This window comes from Monodon monoceros, unplaced genomic scaffold (assembly GCF_005190385.1).
Source record: "Monodon monoceros isolate NGI ecotype Baffin Bay Population unplaced genomic scaffold, NGI_Narwhal_1 Super_Scaffold_12, whole genome shotgun sequence".
Lineage (NCBI taxonomy): Eukaryota > Metazoa > Chordata > Mammalia > Artiodactyla > Monodontidae > Monodon > Monodon monoceros.
The window spans coordinates 66848435-66872705 of record NW_021703768.1 but is presented as its reverse complement, the minus strand read 5'-3'; the positions used below and the strand labels follow the sequence as shown (position 1 = coordinate 66872705).

The following is a 24271-nucleotide window of genomic DNA, read 5'->3' as shown; positions in this document are numbered from 1 at the left end:
GAGGGTATTCTTCCAGCCTGCGTGCTGAAGATTCAAGGACAGATAGATACTACAATGTAGGCATTGCTCTGATCAAGGCAGCTGCATCCTAGTTGGAGAAGTTGAGTGTCTAATCACATCAGTATGACACCAAATGCAATCCTGTGGGATTTAAAGAGGTCCTTCCTGGTTTGATCTCCATAATGGTGATATAGACTTCATTTTATATACTTGCCTCTAAAATATTATTGAATAAATGTTTTTCACACGATGCCAGTATTTATTCTGCCTTTGCATATGATTAAATAGAAATTTATGCTTTTGCTGAAAGGGTTATTTTGCAAAGACCTTCCTAAACTATCACTAAAAATGCAAATCATAGTCAAGAGGTTCCTAACAGCAGGCTATGCTCTTCTTCTCAATTGGAGAAACAGCAGATGTATCCTTTGGCCATTCACTACATACTGAGAGAATATCTGCCAACTGCAGTTCTTAAAAATTGATTTTGCCTAAACCAGATCATAGAAGTTAATAATTCAATGAGATCCTTGTCTCTTCCTCTTTTCCTGTGGGTTTTTTTTGTTTGTTTGTTTGCTTTTCAATGACAAGTTGCCCTTTTTCATACCAGTTTTATCGTATACATTTTATTAAATACTTTAAGCACATTCCCCCTCTTGGAAGAGGAAATCTTAATCTTAAATCTTATTCCAAAATACCTGTCACCTTAACTACCTTAACTGTCAAACAGCCAACTTAATTTATTAGCCTTTTTTTTTTTTAAGCAATGGCATTTTGACAGAATGAAATTCTTCCCTTGAAATTCAGGAATGAATGAAAAAACTGACACACCCTTCCAGATGTGAAGAAAATAAACATTATCCTGCCCTTGAACTTCCTGAAATTTAAATGACCTTCAGTTTTGTGGTACTTTGCACCCCACCCGCTTTACTCTCTTCCACCACCCCTTTGGTCCAGCAACATAGATTCACCGAGCGTTTCTAAGCTCACTTGTAGACTGTTTCTAACATGGCGGGGTGGAATGGGGACTGCGGCATATGCCCCTGCTGGCATTGGATCTGACGCATTTTGGCATTAGCAGAATGAAGACGTGACGTGGTTGCCCCTGAACTCATTCATTGCTAGAAATGACCATCTGAAGTCCAATGACATTGAACCTTCTTACATCATGGCTGCTCTTACTATTCACTCTCTTTGTCTCTCCTAAGCCCAGGGAGGCTTCCATTAGCCTGGCAGAAAAGGACAGCAGAGTTCAGAGAGCCTCACTAAGGTGATTATGTTTGACAGACTGGTCTTGCTCCCTTTTCTTTTTTTTCACCACTAGCAATGGCTGCTTCTTTGTTTTACGTGTCATACCTTTCTCTTTTCATGACAGAGGTCGGATAATTGTGTAAGGAGTGCATCAAAAGTCGTGATCCTTAAGCAAATTTTAAATTAGCAAGTAGGAGGAAATGAGATAATTTGTCCTCAGGTCTTGCTCTTTCCCTTTTTTGCCCCTATTTGACTACATTTTACATCTATAGTTTTTGCTTTGAGCCTGCTGTTGGTGGTGGTACAATTTCAAACAATCTCCATAGTACCGGGTGAAGAAATCAAATAAGAAGTGCTGATGAAAAATCAATTCTACTCATACGAAGCCTTCAATGGCTTGTATGGTGTTTATTTTCTATCAGTGTGAGAATATTCTATCAATAAGATGGGCTGGGGATTAGCAATGGGGGTAGAGGAGGCAGACAGCAATGAGAGTCCACGTAAATGCCTTTAAAGATTTTATGCCTTATGTTGTTCTACAAATGAACTTCAAGAACCTGGGTGGAAACACTTGCAGGAAGGTACAGGCAGTCGTATGCTCTTGGCCAAAAGTGGTCCTTTTAAGTCAGATTATGTAGATTATCTTTTCAAATGAGCAGCAAACTTGAAAGATGACAGGTTGAGGTTGAGGCAGGCCAGGAAGGGTCACAGAAATCAACAACAAAAAAATGGAGTAACTAGTAGTGACTCTAGTAATTAGTTAACTCTAGTACACCCTCCATCAGCTGCATTTAGAACCACAGAAATGCCAATCTTTTTAATTCATTCACTGAACACTCACTGAAAACTCACTACGTGCCAGGAGTACAAAGACTCAGGGGGTTTGTCCTCAGGGGGTTTAAACTTTTGTAACATTAGCATGGAATCGAACACTTTTAGGTGCTTCATTTATTATTTGAAAATTAAATGAATTTTTTCTAAGTTTGTATGAAATGTGATGATTTGTCCAATAAGTAAGATGTGTGTGTATGTGTGTGTGTGTGTGTGGCATATCTAATGTCTAGAGAGCTATAGCATATGGCTGTGCAGATTGTGTACTATATAGCACTGGAGGCTGCCATTCATCCTACAGTGCACAAAGCAAAACCAGCGTCCCTGAGCTCCTACTGTGCGCAGAGGATATTGTGGTGAACACAGTTTCTACCTTCTTGGAGCTTGCATTCCAGCTGTTATGCATCCATGCAATGGGCTGGATTCTGCTCTCAAATCCTATTATATTCCTAGAAGCACTTAAAAGTACATGGCTTGACAGTCTTTTGCTATAACCCAATATGAAAATGTATTACAATTCGAGTGTGTTCCATAATTACACTGATCATTGAATTTATAGCAATATTATGTTAATCTGGCGTTCCTGAAGCGTGAGAATCCAATACTAAAAGTTAACCCGTTACTTTCAAAAATTTTTACTTTCATAAAAAATTGGAAATCTTTTTAAAGCATGTTATGTTTGCATCTTCCTTAGTAAACAGAGAATATATGACATGGTTAAGAAAATCCCTCTTGGGGTGTGGAGAAAAGGGAATCCTCCTACACCGTTTGTGGGAATGTAAATTGGTGCAGCCACTGTGGAGAACAGTATGGAGGTTCCTTAAAAAACTAAAAATAGAGCTACCATATGATTCAGCAATCCACTCCTGGGCATATATCCAGAAAAGAGGAAAACTCTAATTCGAAAAGATACATGCACCCCAATGTTCACTGTAGTAATACTTACAATAGCTAAGACACGGAAGCAACCTAAATGCCCATCGACAGATGAATGGATAAAGAAGATGTGGTATATATATATACATACATACATACACAATGGAATACCTCTTAGCCATAAAAAGAATGAAATAATGCCATTTGCAGCAACATGGATGGACCTAGAGATTATCATACTAAGTGAAATGAGTCAGACACAGAAAGACAAATACTATCTATATATGATATCACTTACATGGGGAATCTAAAAAAAATGATACAAATGAACTTACTTACAAAACAGAAATAAACTCACAGACCTAGAAAACAAACTTATGGTTACCAAAGGGGAAAGGGGAGGGGGAAAATAAATTAGGAATTTGGGATTAACAGACATAAACTACTATACATAAAATAAACTACAAGGACCCACTGTATAACACAGGGAACTATATTCATTATCTTGTAATAACCTATAATGGAAAAAAATGAAGAAGGATATATATACATATGTATAACTGAATCACTTTGCTGTACACCTGAAACATTGTAAATCAACTATACTTAAAGAAAAAGAAAAGAAAATCCCTCTTAGTAATATGCTTTAACAGGGTTGTATTTTGAGAATATTATTGTGAGATGTGTAAAGATAAATAACTCTCGGTGGTTGTGGCACTTTGTTTAGAAGAGCTGAGAGCATCAGGAAAAATGCAAACAAGTGTGACATGCAAGGCCTTCTTGTCCCTGCCCCTGCCCGCCTGTCCAGCCTCGTCTCCAACCAGTCCATTCTGATTATCCTACTCTCCTGTCACAGGGAGCTACATGTAGTCCCACAAGCAGCCCAAGCCTCGCACAGCTCATTTCCTTTGCATGTGCTCTTCTAATAGACAGCGATATCCCTTTCCCTCTTCTCTGTCTCCTTCTCTTTCAGATCCAGCTGAGCAGTCACCTTCTTTGTGAAATCATTCCGAGCCCCTCCCAGGCACGGGATTAGGTGCCTGCCAAGGCTGCTGCATTTCACAGCTCCAGGGGGTGCCATTCCCTCTGCATACCAGAGAGCTCCTCCTTCTTCAGTAGTATCCTACGGAGATGCCTCTAGATGCTTAGCATCCTGCTCTGTCTACTGCTTCACAGCCTCCCAAAGAGTAACTGCTTTGCCATCTGAAGCTGAACCTTATTTCTACTTGCCTGGCATGAAGTGGCACTCAATGGATAATTACTTGAATTATGGCTTCACATGGCACGGTACATATTAGGAGCCCTCAAGATATGTCAGGCTGTTTTTTCCCTCCCTGGATCTGTTCAGATTGTTCACTTAGCCTATCTGGCCATTTTTTCTCTATGGGGATATCTGTCCTTCAAGTCATTCCTCCCACTGCCAGTGGCTGTGCTGCTGGCTGCCTTTTTCAGGAGTCCACTAGCTCTAAGGACACTGCTCCTTGGCCACCGCCCAGCTGCTGCTGCTTTCTTCTCCCTCCTCCTCTTCTTGTTCTTTTCTGCTTGCTTCTCAGTGGTAGGAGCTTTTGCCTTTTCAACGCTTGTCTGCAAATGCACACTCTGAATCAGCCATTGGCATTTCATTTCCCATGACATTTATACCTTTCGTGGTTCTCTCAGTATTTGCAGTATTGTGTGCACTAAAAATGATTTTCAGGTTGCAGTTATTACCAACACCTGAGGGTGATGACTGACAGCTGAGTTGGTGAGGTTTTTCTACAACTTTTTAATAGCAGCTCATTTTTTGAGGAGCTGTAGTGTTACCATTTCCCTTGCTTTCTAGGTACTTTATTCTCAGGATTACATTTTATCGCCTAGATACAGATAGATCTGCGTACTGCTGAAGTTAGCAAGATGAAAGAGATTATTCAAAGGTCATTAGTACACAAATAATCCTCAACTGTCATTTACCCGGCATTGATGAGAATTCTGATCTTCAGGTAACTGTTCATGAACAGCCATTTCTTTCTATGAAACTTAGCTTTTATGGTTACTCCTTTCCTCTTAACTCTAACAGCACCCACCCAGGAACTCTGTCACCTTTACACTGCTCTCACTAGCATGGACTTGTGTCTCTCCATAATATCTTACAAAGCCATGGTCAAGTTTGAAATGGAAAAGATCTTGGGCAACTTTGTATTGGTAATTCCAATGGTGGGAATATGGAGGGAGATTGAAAGTCTGTGGGAGGGTTCGGGTTGGTAATTTTATGGTATTTAGGACATTGAAAAACCTTCGAGATTTATGTATACCTACTTTCCATACTTCTGATAATACTGCCCATATTTTTATGCATTATACTCACAGATGATTATTTACTTCTAAGTCAATGGCAAGACTAATACCTATATTACATAAAGGTTTTAAATGACATTCTTCTTTATGAAAGTTATAAATTATGTAGCTATTTTTAGAGTCTAGAGCTCTGACTGTCTAAGCTTCAGTGCCTATAAAGAAGGTTGATTAAATGTTTTCAGAATGAAAAAATTCCTCAGCTAAAGAAGATGTAAATGAGGATTATTTAGTTTTAAAAGCTTAAACACTGAAAGATCACTGTAACTTAATCTATTAAGACATATTCTTGGGTTGTATCTTGTATCGCAAAACCAATATGGAAACTTGATTTAATGAGCTTAGCAGTCAATATTTGCCAAGTCAATTGGAGAATACTGGATTCTCCCTTGTTGTGCTGTGTAGACACAGCCTTTCAGACTGGAACAGGCTTTGTTATTCATAAGCCAACGAACTGAATTCTGATGAGATCATGCTTTGACGTAGGATGTGGACCAATAGTAAACCTGCTTCAGGGTCTTGGAAGATATCTTAAAAGTGACAGCCAAAAGAGGTGGGGGACTGCATCAAGCAAAGAGGAGAGAAGTTTATGCTCTAAAGATCATTAATGGATTTATTTTTGTTTTTATCATGACTTAGCATGATCAGATACCTCAGGAAAACATTGATCATAAAACCCTTCATTGTATTCAGTAAAAAATCAGAAATGACATATATTTAAAATCTTTCTACACCTTCTCAGAGTCTGATCATCGTTTAAAATATCTGTGAGTTGCCTGATTCTTGTTGTTTGTCAGCTAGTTTAGAATTCCATGTAGGATTCAGTGGGGAGCTTAGAGTTGGATTTTGCATTATGTTGAAAACTTGTTACTGTCACATCTGTGATGCACCAAAGCTGTGTTGTAGATAATTTGTAGTTGTATTTTTAGATCTAGTGTTAATATAATGTTTAACTGACAGCTGTTGAAATTTTTAACTTTATAAGAAATGCTAACATTTTAAACAAAATGGAGCCTTAAAATACTGTTTTGCTAGCTTAATTAGAAACTTTAAAAAGCAATTTAGTTGAAATTCATGTTATGATCAGTTTTCTATATGTATAAACTCTACTTCTAGTTTTAAAAAAATTGTTTCAAATTGTAAAGTCTACAGCTAAGAGGTTTGGATTCATTTAGTTGTGTGAATATGAGCTAGAGTAACTTGTTTTTATGTAACCTACATTTAAAAGCAGTCCTAACACCATCTTATTCATATTTGCACATTAAAATACAAAGAGGAGAGTTATTTTCCATGGTGTTAAAATGATGTAAAAGATTAATAAAAATGGAAGTTGTTTTATTTTATTCACTTTTGTGTTTTTAGATTTATTATGTTAGGAAACAATGAGATAGCAATCTAAGCTCTTAATATTCATATAGGTGTATATATATATATATATATTCATTCTTTTACAGTGCTTCAGGAAAAAGTGTTTACTATACATCATTGGTTAAAAGGGGCCTTCCAATCTCTTTAAAATGCCTGTGTTTAAGTTCTATTTGCATTGCAATTCACTAGGGAATGTTTACCTTTGTAGAGTTTTTAATTTAGTGCCAAATTCCTTGTCAGCATTCAAAAATCACTTAGTACTACTGAGAATGGCAGTAAGTCATTTGATTTTATACATTAAGAAAAATATTTTTAACATTTAATTTTATATTATTCAGTATAATGCTTTGTATTGATGCTACTGAGAATTTTGATCATGGACTCAAGGAAGAATGAATCTATAAAATGATGTGTTTCCTATACAAGTATGCCTAGCAAGTATATGTTTTTTCAGAACAATGCTAACATATGTACAAGTTTTTCTTGTTTGGTTTTTGAGGAGATTATAATAGTCCAGAAACGAAATTTTAGTCAAAATTACCTCTAGCATGTGGACTTATTATTCCCATAATTTGATCATGATTATAATGCCAAGACACCATTTAGCATGGCAGCATTTAGCAATCAAATTATATAAGAAATTGTGAGTGAGCTTGGGAAGTGACAGCATTGCTAATTTACATACCAACAGGTTTAATCATCTTTTAAGAATTGCTCGTGAGGCGATTTGATTTTTGAAAATTTTATGTGTAACGACAGAAAATGAATGTTTTCTGCATTCTATGAAGGATGCATTTTTAATTGCATAGCAACATAATATTCATATCAGTTATAGTCTAATTTTTAATGTTCTATGGTAAAATCATGATCCTTTTTTTTAGGGCAATAAATGTAGGATAAGTTCCCCACAGGTAAACAGAAGGGAAGGTAAAAGATTTTTTCTTTTAATCTCACCATTATCATCAAAATGTATTTCTTCACATGTACTTATTGACCTCCTCTACTAATAACTCTCTGGTTAAGAAACAAACTATTAATTATGGAAGACATGCCCCAACCCTAAAAACCTAGAAATCTCATGTAACTGAAAGGCTTTTGAGTAGATGTGGGAACCCTGCAGGTGGCAGACAGACAGCTCACAGGAACATGCCCAAGCTACTGTACCAACGTCCACTACACTCCAGGGCTTTGAGACCTTAAGTCCTGCCCATATCTTATACTAGTTTTTTCTCCAACAGATTGTGAATTATCCACTAGCATTAGAACTAGAATATTGGAATATAATGAGAGAAAGTCTGGAATTTCCTTGGCATGACCTGGGAAGACAGTCTTACTGACTGCCCGTGTAAATGCGCAGGCATTACTATAGTTACAACTTATATTTTTTCCGTCTTGTTTTATGAGTGGACTTTGACATCTACCTGTCCACTGGTATTATCTCACAAGATTGGAGAGGCATAGTTTATGCTGCCTACTCTCCAATATAATTCCAACCAAAGGTATTGCATGTAAATAAACGTTGAATGAAATGTTCCCAGCTCTTAAGCATCACTATAAGGTTAGGGTTTCACATCATCTATAACCTGGGAGTGTCAGAATCCTGCTGTATATGCCTCATTCATTTATTCATTCAGCAATGCCAGGCTATTAGATACTCAGAAACAAGAAAAGTCCAAATAAGTCACCGTGCTTATTAGTATGTATATGCACTGCTTTCCCCCATACTCCCTAGGGATTCAATAAAAACTTGCAGGACTGAACACTATAAACACCAAATATAATTTGTGCTTTTATTTCTATATGCTTTTTATGTTTGTTTTAGAAAAGCAATCAACAAACAAAACCACTGTGGAACCCTTTCATAAAGCTGGTTTTGGAGAAGTCTAATCCCTGTCTCAGGAATTATCTAAAGCAGGTTCAGATGAGTCAATGAGAGGCTGGAGCAAATGTGCTTTGATTAAGTGAAGAGCTGCTGAGTTTGTCCCAAACTCTATCAATATTCCTCCAAGAGACAGCTGGCAAAGAATAACCAGCCAAAAAGCAATAAGTGAATCAAAATGCTACTTAAACAAGCATTATTGATGTCATCCCTTTAAAAATCCATTCATTTGTTTTTTGAGGTGAACAGTCCTAAAATGCAATGTAAGTAGAATGGAGGGCCTGATATCTCCGTCAAGAAAAAGTTGAATAATAATAACAACAAAGAATGTGTGGAAGACTTTGACATTTGTCATCAACTATTCTAATTGATGGATAAAAAAAATCTGACCCTGAAGCAGTTGAATTACTTCTCTTAAGAGTCACACAACTGGAGTGACAGAGCAAAGAATGAAACTAAATTCTGCCTTTCCTCCATCACACTCATAACATATTGCCCATCTCCCTAGGATAGCCCCCATTTACATGGTACTGGTTTCCCATACAGTTATAAATAGTTCTTCTGTTCATTCTCTGCCCCGGTTTGGATGATAAATCATATGATCACATCAAATATCAAATAATGTAATAAATATAATAAATACAGGGAAAAGAGAAGAGAAAAAAATGAAGTTACAGTGGATGGGTAAGATTTGTAGGTAACAAATGGAGAAATAGAAGCAGAAAAGCAAAAGATAAAAAAACATCTTTGAAATGAAAAATTTAGGGGCAAAATGGAAATTAAATAGGCTGATTTCAAAGTATGGAGGAGGAAGGAAAAAAGTCATAAAATTTAAAATGCAGCTTATTTTGAGAGTCGTGAGGACCCTATGTTCAATTATTCTAAGGCTTTAACATTACCGGACACCCTGGTGACCCCGTAGTCTAGAAACGGTCAGTCTGTTGCTTCCTTGTCCTTGGCGTGATCCTTTCCTTTCGTAACTCAGCTTTGACTCCCTGAAGCTCAAGCACGAGATGAAGAACGCCTGGTATTCTTAAAGGCTTAGACACGTGGTTCTCCAATCTGAGCCTGCGTCAGACTCACCTGGAGGAGGGGGCAGGGCTTGTGAAACACTGCCAGCTGGGCCCTACCCTCAGTTTCTGATTCAGGAGATCTGTCGTAGGCCCAGGGAATTCGCTTTTTTAATGAGTTGCCTGGTGTTACTACTGCTGCTTCAGGCCCTCCTCTGTGTTTTGATACCTGCACTCATTCCAAATAGTGAACTTTTTTTTTAATTGAAGTATAGTTGATTTACAATGTTGTGTTAGTTTCAGGTGTACAGCAAAGTGACTCAGATATATATATATATATATATACACATATATTCTTTTTCAGATTCTTTTCCCCAATAGTTTATTACAAAATATTGAGTAGAGTTCTCTGTGCTACACAGTAGGCCTTTGATGGTTATCTATTTTATATATAGTAGTGTGTTATGTTAATATATTAATCCCAAACTCCTAATTTATCCCTCCCCCGCACCTTTCCCCTTTGGTAACCATAAGTTTGTTTTCTGTCTGTGGGTCTGTTTGGTATATAAGTTCATTTGTATCATTTTTAGATTCCACATACAAGTGATAGTGAACTTTTTAGAACTCACCTGCCTCTGAGAAGGAGATATCTTTAGTTTGCTATTTTCTTACATTTATCCATGAAAACTGATCAGGTTTGAGGTGAGCCATGCCAGCTTGATAACAATACCTTAGTCTGCATAGTTTTTATACTTTTCAAAAACACTTTTCACCTTGGGGAAAAAAATTATTAGTATTTTGTAGGTGAAAAACTTGAGACCTGATGTGTTGATTATGAGACCAGGTATAGAACTCATGTTTTCTTCCTCCTGACCTAGGACTTTTTCCAGCTTCTTAGGTTGCCAAAGGATCACGCCAAGGAAGCAGCAGACTGACCATGGCCTGAGAAGGAGGTTACCACAATGTCTGTGGCTAGACATCTAATTCAGGGCATCATAAATTCTCTTCTACTTCTTCAGTAGTTTGCACTTTCATAGAACAATGCAAGATGACAGGGCAGATGTTTTGTTCACTTGGAGTTTATACAGACTCACTCCCTGAGGGTAGTTATTGTATAACTGAACACAGATTTTTTTCATTCATGGCTTCTCTTTTGATCATTGGGTATATTCCAAGCAGTTCTGCATTCTGCCCCATTGTGTGCAGTAAATCCTGGGGCTTAGGTAAACACCCAGGGGTCCCTCCGCACACTGAACAATTCAAATGCATCAGTAGTCTGAGTTCTTTAGCCATCATTTGGGTCAGTGGTCTGACTCCTGGATTTTACACACCTGCAGAGTCAAAACAGAAAACAAAGCCAACCAATAAAAACAAAACAAGTGATGAGTCAGCATAAGATTGTCATTAAAAATATATTGCTAAGTAAGTATAAAATAATCTACAATTTTAAAAAGTCTAAAAGTTATAATTCCATGAAATAAAGGCCATTCTAACAGAAAAATGGTCAGAAAAAAAGAACAATTTTTAAAAGTTGAATTAATTTAACCTAATGAAAAAGTATACTTTGCAGTCCCTTGTTTTGTTTTTTTTTTTTCATTTCACTGCACCACTGATCATGGACCGGCTCCTGCCTGTAACTAGATCAGACTTGAAAGATATCAAGAAGGAGAAGGTTCAGTCTATTGTAAAATAATTCTGTCCAATCAGATTCTATGGTTTGCTCATTCAGCTTCTAGCAACCTCTGTATGGATTCTCATAACCTGTAAACTAAATTTCAAGTGCTGAATTGAAACCTGGTGTATGTAATTATGCCCTCAATGGAGAAGAAAAACAACTCTTCACCTGTCCTCTATGTAACTACACACGTGATCTTTAAACAGTGTAAAAACTCGCCTCAGTCTTGGCTCCTTTAGTCCTGGTTTCTCCCAGATCCAGTTTTCCATTCGCCCCTCCTCTTGGCACACAGGATGCGCGTGCAGTGAGGAAAGCATTCCAACTTTGGATGTACAGACGTCTTGTGCCAACGGTGCTGTGATCAGTGCTACGCCTACAACCCAGTGAGAGAAGGAGGAGAAGCACTCCAGCTTGTGTGAAGCCTTGGAAGACTTGTGAGAGCTGATGGCATTCCTCAGGGTACACCGGACACCCGTGATGCCGGTGGATTGTGCAGGCTCTGGGGTCACATCAGATTGCCCAGATCCCCAGCTTCTCACTTCACATGATGCGGACTTCACCACTCTGACGTGTTTCCAGAGCTGTAAAATGTGTATACTAACATACTTCAATTGAGCTGTTCTGAGAAATAACAATTAAATGGGTGAAGCTTCAAGGACAGTACCAAGCATGTACAGTTGTCCCCAGAGTCCTTGTGGGAATTGCTTCCAGGATGCCCTGTGGATACCAAACCCCACAGATGCTCAAGTCCCTTATATAAAACGCTCAAGGGCTTCCCTGGTGGCGCAGCGGTTAAGAATCCGCCTGCCAATGCAGGGGACACGGGCTCGAGCCCTGGTCCGGGAAGATCCTACATGCTGTGGAGCAACTAAGCCCATGCACCACAACTACTGAAGCCCACGCACCTAGAGCCCGTGCTCCACAGCAAAAGAAGCCACCGCAATGAGAAGCCTGCACACCTCAACGAAGAGTAGCCCCCGCTCGCTGCAACTAGAGAAAGCCTGCGCACAGCAACGAATACCCAATGCAGCCAAAAAATAAATTTATTTAAAAAAATAAAATGCTCAAGTCCCTAATGTATTTGCATATAACCTAGGCACATCCTCTTGTATACTTTAAATCATCTCTAGATTACTTATAATAACTAATATGATGTAAATGCTGTGAAAATATTTGAAATGAAAGTTTTGCTTTTTTGGTACTTTCTGCAATATTTTTCCCAAATATTTTTGTTCTGAGATCGGTTGACTCCGAGGATGCAGAACCCATGGATACAGAGGGCCCGCTATAATAGTAGTTCAGGAAATATGTGGCATTAGCTCTCAAGACACAGAAGATACCATACAGGCCTTCCACTTTGTTTTATTTCCCCATTGCCCAATACAATAATTTTAACACAGTAGGTGTTTAAGAAATAGCAGTCGGCCACTTTGGTATTAGACTATTGGTATTGTGTCTTTGTGTCTATCAAACTATTAGGCTTTCAGGTTGGGCCGATATCTTGCTTCCAAATAGTGGTTCAGTTGTCACCAAAGCAGAACTGTAAAATCACAGTACTATCATGCCTGTGACTGTGAACACAGACATCTCAATTTGAACTCATCTTGAAGCTGGCTACAGCATCACGGTGGCAAGGTTTGATAGGCTATAGAAAGAGACCAGCAGTGTGTGAGCTGCAGGGGAACTAAGACTGTTAATTCAAGGCTGGCAATAACTGGTTCTATAGAAGCCCCCAAATTTCCTAAATTCTGCTCTTATCAAAAACTGAAAAATTTTAACCAAAAATACCTGGATATTCAGAGAAGACATCATTACAAATGCAAATAAACAGGGTTCAGTGTCCTTCTCCTTTGAGGACCAGCACACAGATAGCTGGCACAGCCCTCATCCTCAGGAACCTCAACCGAGTGTGCAGCACCTCGTGTGTACTTGCAGTTTGCTTAAACACCTGAAAATTGTGTCCCTGAGGTTTGCTTTCCTAGTTTCATGTCTTTTGCTGACACAGTTGTTATACCGCCAGCGTAACAGAGACCCCTTCCACTTTCTTCTACCTGGACTGCATTGATGCCCGTGTAGGGGTATTTGCACTGAGGATGTGTAATGTCCTCAGCTATTTTAATTAAAGATGGTGCACGTGTGAACGCACGTGTGTGTGCCCACACGTGGACCACCGTGGTGGTGCTCATGGCACCAGAGTGGTGCTGTAAACAAGGCAGGGCACGACCTTGCCACGAAAAGTGCCATCTGACTCTCATATGCAAGCCTTGGAAAAAAAAGTTCATACTCACATATAACATAAGTCAAAGTTTTCATATCACCTACGTTCAAGTAAAAGAGCCTAAATAAGAAAGGCAACAAAATAACTTTCTTTTTCAGAAAAATAAGCACAACTCAAAGTAGGTGTTGCTTTTGCCTAAGGCAAATACAAACATTGTCGCTTTCTTAGATGCGTGACCTCCAACAAGGTAACTGTGTCAGAAAAAAATGGAAAGATTTGTCTCACAGGATTATTATAAGGACTGCATGAGCCATTACACGCACAGCGCTTAGCAGAGCACTAGGCAGATAGTAGACATTCAATTAAAAGGAACTGCTGTTATTATTATTTACCTCCAGCACTGCCCCCACCCCAGGATGTTTGCATTTTAAAATTGGGTCGTTGGATACTTAATATTGTGACACAATGGAATGAATCCTTAGTGATATAATTTTTAATACTATGATATGGAATTAAAGTAGATAAATCTGTGTGTGATATATCTTAGGTACAAATGAGTAAAATCAGGGTGACTTCTGTGGTAGGATGCATAACTGTGTGTGTGTGTGTGTGTGTGTGTGTGTGTGTGTGTGCGTTTAGGGGGGAGTACACAACTCCGTATAAATTATACTGTAGATGTCCACCCTAATGTGAAAGATAATCTAGCAAATTCTCTGCCTCTGCTCATCTTGACCCTTCTTAGAATGTCTCCTTTAACAGTCAAAATTGTATGTTTTTCTCACACCCTCTCTTCCACATTTCCCCCTCTCCTCTGATCCCCGTGGTGAGCAAAGAGCACAGGACACCTCGTATACCCGTTGGCCCATTGTCTTATGTGTCTGTCTATAACTGTGTCAATCATATTCCAAATTCCAAAAGGTCACCTCTATTATATCTGTTCACCCAAAGTGTAGCTCGGGGCTGAAAACAGGTAATATTTGTTAACAGTATTCCTATGGAAAAAAGTCAGTTGCTTCAAAAAAATAATCATTTCCCAAAAAAGCTGAGAGGAGCAAGCAAGTGAACTCCTGAAAACAAGATCAGTAAATCGGAGAGAATTTTGCAGGTGACAGTTTTAGTTTCCCGGGAAAGTAAGTTTCTCAATTTGCTCATCCACCATCTTCTTTCTGTGACATAATGAAGAAAAAGAAAAGGGTTAAAGCAAACATGAAAGACTGAATCCATAAGCATCACAACGATGCCGATTTTTAGAGGGGAGAAGGCAGAGGGGTACTGCTGTCCCAAGAGACTTGGGGGACGTCTGTGAGTAGTGCATTAGGCTCTGGAGAAGAGGCTGGCCTGCAAGGACCTCCAGGAACAGACTCAGAGCTCTTTAATAAGCATTCCAGGGAGTCAGGCTTTCCTGGAAAAAACAAACTAGTGTGAGAAGTCATTACTGTTCAATTTCAGTCTCAAAAATAGCCAAGTATTGTTAAGGCTGCTGTGTGCATGAGAGAAAAAGAAAGCTCTTGTTAATATCTGCCTCAGCTTCCACATTAAAAGAGGAGCTACACTGAAAATCTTGCCTGGCAAATACTGCAAAGGTCGTCTGGTTTGTATTATTTGGAATCACTTTTTGGTCCTTAGAATGACGAAGTTTTGGGGGGATTGTGTCCCTTTTTGTCAAATCGGTCTTGCAATAAAGGACAGCCAGGCGATGGCTCAGCCTCTTTCACTCAGGACTAGAGCTGCGCCTGGCTGTCTATTTCAGCTCTTTATTTGCTTAATTGCCCTGGGAGGCTGGCAGGAACGGTCCCTGCAGCCGTAGCTCTGCTGACTGCAGAGACCCTACCTGGCACTCCAAGTTGATGCGTCAGCATTTTAGGTAGAAATGAATGAAAAATCAATCAGGATGACTGCACTGGTAGCATGCACAACTCTAACCTAGTTTGTCTATAATTTTCAACTATTCACCATAGACCCAAGCAGTGTTTAAGATGGTGAGTCTGTAACAAATGTGCTGCTTCTGTTTAATCAGGCATTTTTGTGTGTGTCCTCTTTTCTATTTAGAACAAGCAAATCTAACCTGCTTAGGAAGCCATATGTAAAATGAATGGATTCAGTTCCGAATTAAACCTGATGACAAATATTCATATGTAGCTGTATCAAACTGTGTTATTAACTTATACTTCAAATTCAGAGGTTTAAACGTTTTTGAAAAGTCTGTTTATATCCTTGCCACGTCTTTTTGTAACTTGCTATAACTCTCTACATCGAAACTATACTGTTTTAAATAAATTTCTAGATTTACAATTCTGCAAAGATAGAGTTAAACACTGTTTGGACTCTGGCTACATAAGAGAAATTGGAATTGTTCAAAGCTGCAGTCTTCAGCTCCCAAAGACAGCTACAGTAACTTTCTGAGCACATCGGGTTAAATATTTTTACAGACCCATTCTATGATGATAAGGCAGTAATAAGTTGTGCAGTGCAACACTCCAAAGGGTTCCAAATCTCACAAGCCTCTTTGTATGTGATGCTTTCACAGTGAAGAAGATTCTTTGGGCTACAAAGATGAATAGTCTACTTCTTCTGGTGCTGATTTCAATCTGCTGGGCCGATCATCATTCAGACAACTATACTGTAGATCATGACAGAGTTATTCACATCCAAGGTAAGAAAACACAGCTTCTCTTATGAAAGTCAAATCATTTCAAGTTACTTAGAGTTGAGATGCTTGGTTAGTGTTTCTTAATTTTAGTTCTGCTGCATTGACTTTTCCTTTCAGCGAATTGGTGAACATGCTCCCTGGCTTTTGAATGCTATTGCATTACAGTAGAGTTAAGAATCGGGGGACAATTAAAGTGGATTGGCTTAAGAATGTCCAGCTGCAGGGAGTTGATGCAATTGTTCAAGGCTTTTCAGTTGCTATCTTCTAAGTAGAATGGAGGGTAGAAAGTTTGTTTAGAGGCAAGGCAAAAGCGGGGTGGGGGGGGGAGAAATAGGAAGTAAAACTTAAGATGTAAGGTCATTTTGTTAGAATCATCATTAAGAAAAACATGAAAATAAAGTCAGACAAGCTAAGGTTCAGGAAAAAGTAACTTACCCTATTAAAATCTCCTTCGGTAAAGCTTTAGTTCCCATAGACCAATGTATTGCCCTGCATATTTCTTTTCAGCTCAGCTGAATCCTAAGCCTGGGAGCTGTAGCAGGATTTGAGGCTGCAGTACAATGCAGCTATTTCCTCAGCCCCAGCTTCAGATGAGGGACATCCTGCGTTAAGAAAGCTAAGAGACTTAGCTTTCAATAAGACTTAGCTTTCAATGTTGCATTTCAATGCAATAAGAAAAATATAATACTAAAGGAGCTGGAGCTTCTCTCTTTGCCCTTGTATGCTGAATAATTAAAATAAGAATTACAGGATTTAACAGTTTAAACATATGATGGTATGAATTTTAGATGAACTCAGTTTGGGGACCAGAGGCATTATAAGTTTGCTAAGAGACATAAAACATCAAGTTACAGCTTCAAGGTCAAAAGTGTAGTCTCAGAAAATCGCATCCACTGTTGAAAAGTATGACTTGTGAAGGTCAAATGACAGTGTAGGTCTGGCTGGAAGTATTTTCCTGCATGTATTACAACTACCCAGATAGAATTCTGAATTTGACAAAGTCTAGCTATTTTAGGCATTTCTCTTTCAGTTCTCTTTGTTTCTAACAGCTTTACGATTTTCACTGTTGGACCATAAAAAGGAATTACATAATCATAAGTTTTACTATGCAAGCTGCTGACTCAGCTGTTTCCTTTACTATATATAGTAGAATCAAAGCTGTTTCCCAGAGACTTAAGATATTTACACATAGAGATTTCTGATGGGAGAGAACATCCTTTTAACATCAAGTCACAGAGGTTTTAAATCCAATGGAGGATTAACCTTTAGCAATGGTTTCAAGCCATTACTAGACTAGATACCTGTTATTGATGTATAAATCATTTAGTCTAATTTCATGCAGAGTATAAAAATATTATTTTAAAACTATATTAACATTTTAAAAGTTACTCCTGAAGGAAGCCTGTAAGTCAGACTCAAGTTTTCTCAGCAAGGAAAACTTCTGTTGCTCCAGTCTTTCCATTCCCATATACTCTGTTGAAATTTAGTGCAAAGGAATTGCTGACACAAGGTATCAGAATTATCCAGATTATTTGCCTACACTATCCAATTTTTTAAAAAATGACTTGCTAGTCCACTTCATTTTAATTGTAAATTCATGTTCTTAGAAAGTTGCTCTGAGCTTTCAAGTAATAAAACTACAACAACAACAACAAAAAACCAACTACAAGGCCTACATTTTGCTTGTGGAAATTAACACTGAAATGTGATTTGGGTCAATATTATGATGCTATGTCCATAGTTGAAATTTTTTAAAAAATTGCTCCAAATACCTGTTCTCATTAGTTTTTATCCAACAAAAAGTTTTCTTTTCACTTTATTATAGCATTCAGATTGAACTTTCATGTTCTCAGCCCTTCAGAGAAACACTTCCAAATGGCCTGCCATAATTTCAGTTGCCTTTTATAACACAAAAATAAACCCATAGCACAGCAGATAATCATTAAAGCAGATAACCTTCATTACTTCCATACTGGATTATTTTCTCATATTTAAAACTTTTATTTATCAAACACAGCCCTCCAAAAACAAAACAAAAACATGGCCCAGAAGGAATTTAAGGGAGCTGAAGGCTTCATAAAATTTTATAAGAATTTTGCAATCAAATGATTAAATTAGTAATCTGAATCTCAAATTCCCAAATTGTACTGATAAGCAGTATGAGCTTCTCTCAGTGACAGAAAATTATTCAAACTTCGTGTTACTACAAAAACACCTTTTCTACCTCTCATTTGTAATTAATTTTTTATTTTTGTACCTCAAGTTTCCCAGGCTTAAATAATACCAGGGGAATAATGCACATAACCCTCAAATTCTCCTTGGCTGCCTTGATAAAGATGCTGAACACTTTGTTAGCACGTTCTTAACTCTTATGCATAAGAGTTACCTAATTATTTTTTCTGAAGGCTTCCTCCTTATCTAGTTGTGGGAGATTCTATAGAGATATAGGCAAAAAAAAATTTTTAATCTGGCTTAAAAAAAAAAAAGTCAGAATACCAGGGGAAAAAATGGCAAGTATAGATTCCTGGGCAAAGTGTTTCTATTGAAAAGCTTTAGATAAAATTGCACTTGTACTAATTCACTTCCTTTAATTTTTTTATTGAATCAACTTGATTATATAAGAAAGTAAACTACACTTGTCCATGGAGTCTGCTAAAAATTTGCGATCAAGGTATCAGCTTCTGTATCATATACTGTTCGCAGTGTGGGGGATAGTAATTTCCTCAAATACTTCTACAGGAAGAGATAACTGCTGTTGACATTGTCTCTATAACAATCTCAACTAACGGATTATACTCCTCATTTCATGATGTGCCTAGTCAAACAACTTCTCAATCCTTTGAAACTTGAGTTCATTAGGAAGAATTTTATATGGAGTACTAAATCACACAAAAGCACAGTTTTTAAAATATTTGGATCTGTTCTAAAAAAACTCTTTGTAGACTTTCAATTACCAGTAGAAGTTCACAGATGATGAATATACTTTGTAAAATACAACTTTTACGAAGACGTTTACATGGACAGCAGAGAAATTTTATGACCGTTTGCCTATTAACAATTATAGTTATACTGAATACATAACCGCCTGATCTTATCCATGTCAGCGATCCAGTGTTTCCTGCCTCTGGCATTCCAAGTGCAGGTCTTCTGATGACAAGTTCAGGAGTTTTTCCCCTAATCCCAGTTACTGGCTTTAGACCTTGGGCAGTTTACTTAATCTCTTCAAGTCTCAGTTATCTCATGTATAGAATTGGGTATAATCACTGTTATTCTATAAAGCTTTGTGAGAATTAAATTAGATAATATATGGAAAAGTGCTTAGTACCCAGAACACAATAAGCACCAGTAGGTGATAGTTGTTATCGCCATGTTGATTATTTCTTCACTGTCACGGAAAACTGATTTTTAAATAGAAAAAGGAGCACAAATACTGGTGGGAAAAGGTCATGCTTTTCAAATTCATTTGCTAGCAGAACCGTATCATTACCTTAGTTCTAATGAAGTAAACATTTTATAAATTGCCTTCTTTGCCCTCCTTAATTCCAGTTTTAAATTTCTCCAATGGTATTAAACATTATCTGATCACTTTTACTTTCCGTGTAGAAAATGAAGCTTTCCAAACTTAAGTAATATTCCCCTTAATATACTTAGTAGGTGAACACAAATAAGCTACATTAAATTTTTTAAAAGAATAATAAGAGGAAATCTTAAGAGATGAAAACAGTTCCCTTCTTTATAATAAGTAAAACTTACGGTTACTTTTCTCAAAAGATAAAGCAATTAGATTTTTTTAAAGAAAGAGTTGTCAGAAGTTCATCTCTGTGGGTGGCAAAAATAATGGACATCTAGAATCCCTCGCAGAAGTAGACACTCTCCACTCAATGTGGTTGGTTCCCCCTTCTTGTGCCCCAAACCACTCTTCCATTCTAGCTTAGCATCAGACTGTCAGCTTTGTAACACTCCAGCTATACAGTAGTGCCTGGCACATACTAGGTGCTTAATATATGTGCTGAATACATGAATGAGTGCAATGAGACACTTCTAAATTACCACTCTTGTAATGAGCACTTCTCAAGTCCTGTGGCATCCATGGCATTTAGCAACACATGACACATTGTGTGGGCCTAATGTACATTAATAGATCACTGCTTTCATTGTGTAATGTTGGCATAAAGTAGATCATAGTTTACAGAATTTAAGAACTTAAAAGGACTTTAATATAGATCATTGAGATCAATACGCCACTGTATAAATGAGGAAATCAAGACCCAGCACTTAAATGTTGCTTGGCCCAGGCTGCATGGCTGATGAGGAGAAGTTTCTCTTGGCTAACCCCCTTCTTCAAATCTGGGATCATTTTTCACCTTCTTTTTTTTTTTTTTTTTTTTTTGCGGTACGCGCACCTCTCACTGTTGTGGCCTCTCCGCGGCATGTGGGATCTTCCCGGACTGGGGCACGAACCCGCATCCCCTGCATTGGCAGGCGGACTCTCAACCACTGCGCCAACAGGGAAGCCCTCACCTTCTTAATGAATGCACCCTGACTACTGTGCTCTTCCCCTCCTCTGGCATCCCTATCTACCTCTGATCTTCTTTTCCTTTTCTCTGTAGTTCTGGATATCTACTTTCCTTATTTTTATGCAATTGTTTGTGTCCATCTCTGCCACAAGAACATGTATCAGCTCCACGAGGGCAGGGATCTTTGTCTGATGTATCCCAGTCACCTAAACTAATACTGGGCACATAGTATAGGTAATCAATACATTTGTTAAATAAATTCAGGGCCAAAATCTAGGAACTTTTCCTAATCAAGTCCTAGTCAGTCTTTCCAAATCTCAGGAAACTTTACAGTTTGTACGATGAGAGGCAGCAGATAAGGAAGAGGATTCTGAGTTTCTATAGCAATTTTTGTTTGGTCATTTTTTATCGCTCCCACACTGCGCATAGCGTCTTACAATCCAGGAGAATCCACCAGAGGCAGGATGCAGCAATCCTCCTAATGTGTGCACGAAGCTTTGAAGAGTATTTGATTTACATTTGGTCACTGCAATGCTATCGTGTTCCTTATGTAATATCTGCAGAGTTGGGATCTGGTGGTGCAGAGAGGATCAAAAGGAGTGAAGTGATTTTAATAATGGATGATCATAAACCATCTACAGAACCAAAGTTTAATGGGAGAGCTAGAAAAGCATTCTTTCTTCCACTTAAAACTTGTCTGGACTCAGACTCCATGAGTCTGTTTACTAAAAGTTAAATTATAATTTATTTTTTTCTTTTCGAGGCAGAGTACACTGTCTGCAGCTACAAATGCAAAATCCATGAATATCAACTATGTTTTCCAAACTGCATTTGGCTAAATGCATACACTGTTAATAATACTATCTAGAAATTACGAGCTATAAAATATTAGAGAGTTTCATCATGAAATTATAAAAATTAGCAACATCCTAATTCTAAACTCTCTTCTTAACTTACCATAGGATGTGAAACCAAATATGTTAATAAGAACCTACTGCTTTAAACACAGCCTTATCATTTGACCAGAATATCACCATATAAATACAGTAAATAAAACCAAGAGAAGAAGGAAAATGTATATAGGCATATACATACATATGTAAAAATACTGCACGCATACATATATACACTTATTTGGCCTGCTATAACAGAATACCATAGACTGGGTGGCTTATCAACAATAGAAATTGATTTCTCACAGTTCTGGAGGCTGGGAAGTCCCAGATCATGGTGCTGGCACATTTGGTGTCTGGTGAGAGCTGGCTTCCTAGTTCACAGATGGCTGTCTTTTCTCTGTGTCCTCACATGGCAGAAGGGGACAAGGGACCGCTCCTGGGTCCCTTATATAAGGGCACTAATTCCATTCATGAGGGCTCCACCCTCATAACCTAATCACCTCCAAAGGCCGCACCTCCAAATATCATCACACTGGGAATCAGGTTTCAACATATGAATTTGGGAGGGGGGGCACAAATGTGTCATCTACAGTAAGCACCTTAATAGGCATTGGGAATAGAATGATGACCAAAACTCACAGTCTTTGTCTTCATCAAGCTTATGATCTAGTGAAAGGCAGACATTACTATGAATATAGAACTACTAACTGTGATAACTGCCATTCAATAAAGCAGTTTCTTTAAATTATAGGTATAAGTCAAACATGGCAATAATTTTCCTCAACTATATAGTTGGTACACTAGGTACACACACACACACATATAGTTTATACATTTATACACACATACACAACGGTTATAAATAGGAAAAGCAAGGAATGAAATGCAACTTTGCATTTGCTAGCCCATTGCCCAGTCTTCTGTGCATTTGTGTGTCCTTTTGAAATAATCTACTCATTCGGGCATTTGCTAAACATTGGCCTTCTTTGTGCAAAATACTGAGTTATTCTCTATGGAAGAACAAACCATCTCCTCAATGAGCTTAATGACAATATTATTGGGGCGACAAAGATGACAAAAAACAATAAAATAAGTGTTATATAGAGGCTGAAATATGAAGAAAAGAATAATTAGTTACCAAACAAAAATATCCTACTATTTAGAATTTTGTATTCATACTCACTTTTTAAACCCATAAAATACACCTTAAGAATATTTCTAAACTTGTTGTAGAGTAGCCTAAAATGCTGAATTCTATGTTACTCTATAATGCATCTATTAAAACAATGAATTTTAGAATATTTCCAGGTATAAAAACCTATATTTAATAATATTTTCAGGTAGCAACAAATTCACACTAACAGCCATTGCGTTCTCTGTTCCATCCTGAGTGCTGAAATTGGCAAATTATGCAGGAAGCCAATGACTGTTTGGAAACTTTCCCAAAGCTTTTTTTTTTCCCCCCAGAAAAATCCATTAAATAGAGAAGCCTTTTTCTTTGGTTGCAGCTTTGCTGGAACCAGTGTTGACTCAGCTAAAGCACTGACCTATAGCTGAATGGATTAATGTTAAAGTAATTTCAACATGCTATATTTCTCTGACTTTCTCAGCTACCAAGAAAGAATAGTTAGATTTCTTTATTGCTTTGGCTCTTTATTTTAAATGGAGAATGGAAACTACTCTTTTAGGAATGTATTTTGGAGTACAAAAATCTACCAAAGTGCTAAGTTAAAATATTTAATTAAGAGGTATCAAAGTGAAAATAGGGGGTGGGAGGGGATCTTTGTTACAGAAATATTTTTATTTCAAAATGAAGACACTGAAAGCATAAGAAATCTAAAAGTTCTATACAAATCACTTCAAAAACATTTTGTGTATTTTGTATTGCTACAATGTAGTAGCAACACTACATATGTTCTCAAAAATGATTATCAAGTAGTCAGTACAAATTGGAGCCATTTTAATCTTCTTTTAATTAAACACCTTGGTTGCTTGACTTGAGTGCTTACTCGATAACTAATTACCACATGTATAAGCTCTGAGTAGTATGTTTTTACATACTCAAGGATTATGCTGTGAAATGTACTAAAGAATATTAAGTTAAACAAGAATTCTACCTACCTTTCCCACACACTGTCCACTCAAACAAGACAAGGACATTAAGGATAAAAACACAGAAAGACCATAGTCCATCGAGTACAAAATTAACAAACAAGTTAGAACAGGGAGCATTTACTACAGTCAAGGGTTCAGATTAGGTGAAGGGGGTGGAAAGAAGGGAGAGTCGTCTCTTGTTTCTAAAGAGAGGTCGTAAATTTAAAATAGAAACACCACTGAAAACATATCCTTGAAGTGAGGAGATTTCCACTTCTAGAGGATTCTATTTGAAGTGGTGTTTGTTTGCTTCCTTGCTTTGCCTTGTTCCTGGAAAGCATTGGAAATGATGTTTGTCCGATTGGCTCAGCGTTACTGAATGGTAGGGAAAGGCACAGATGAAACAGGTGAAAGGCATGTAAGTTAAAGACAGGTTTCCTTATAAACTACAGTATGTATTACATACAGTTTTTATTTTCTTAGTTATATGGCTACATTTTTTCACAATGGATTTATGATTATCTGTGACCAATAATATTGCTAGTAAAAAATAATGAACACTCACACAAGGGTTTTTTCCTTTTTTGTTTTTTGCTTTTTTCAAGAATAGAGAGGAAAATTCTAAAGTTTTCTTCCCTAGAATAATGTGGGTTATGAACAATTCTTATTTTCTCTTGA

General features: G+C 37.6%; 1 protein-coding gene across 1 annotated transcript in view; it reads left to right on the top strand.

The window, feature by feature from the left end:
* Positions 1–24271, top strand: part of HAPLN1 (hyaluronan and proteoglycan link protein 1) — a 69894-nt gene that overhangs the window by 22751 nt on the left and 22872 nt on the right. The window contains exon 2 of the mRNA XM_029217871.1: positions 15964–16089. Within this exon, the coding sequence (XP_029073704.1) occupies positions 15990–16089 (100 nt within the window). The 5' untranslated portion in view covers positions 15964–15989. The remainder of the gene's footprint in view (positions 1–15963; positions 16090–24271) is intronic.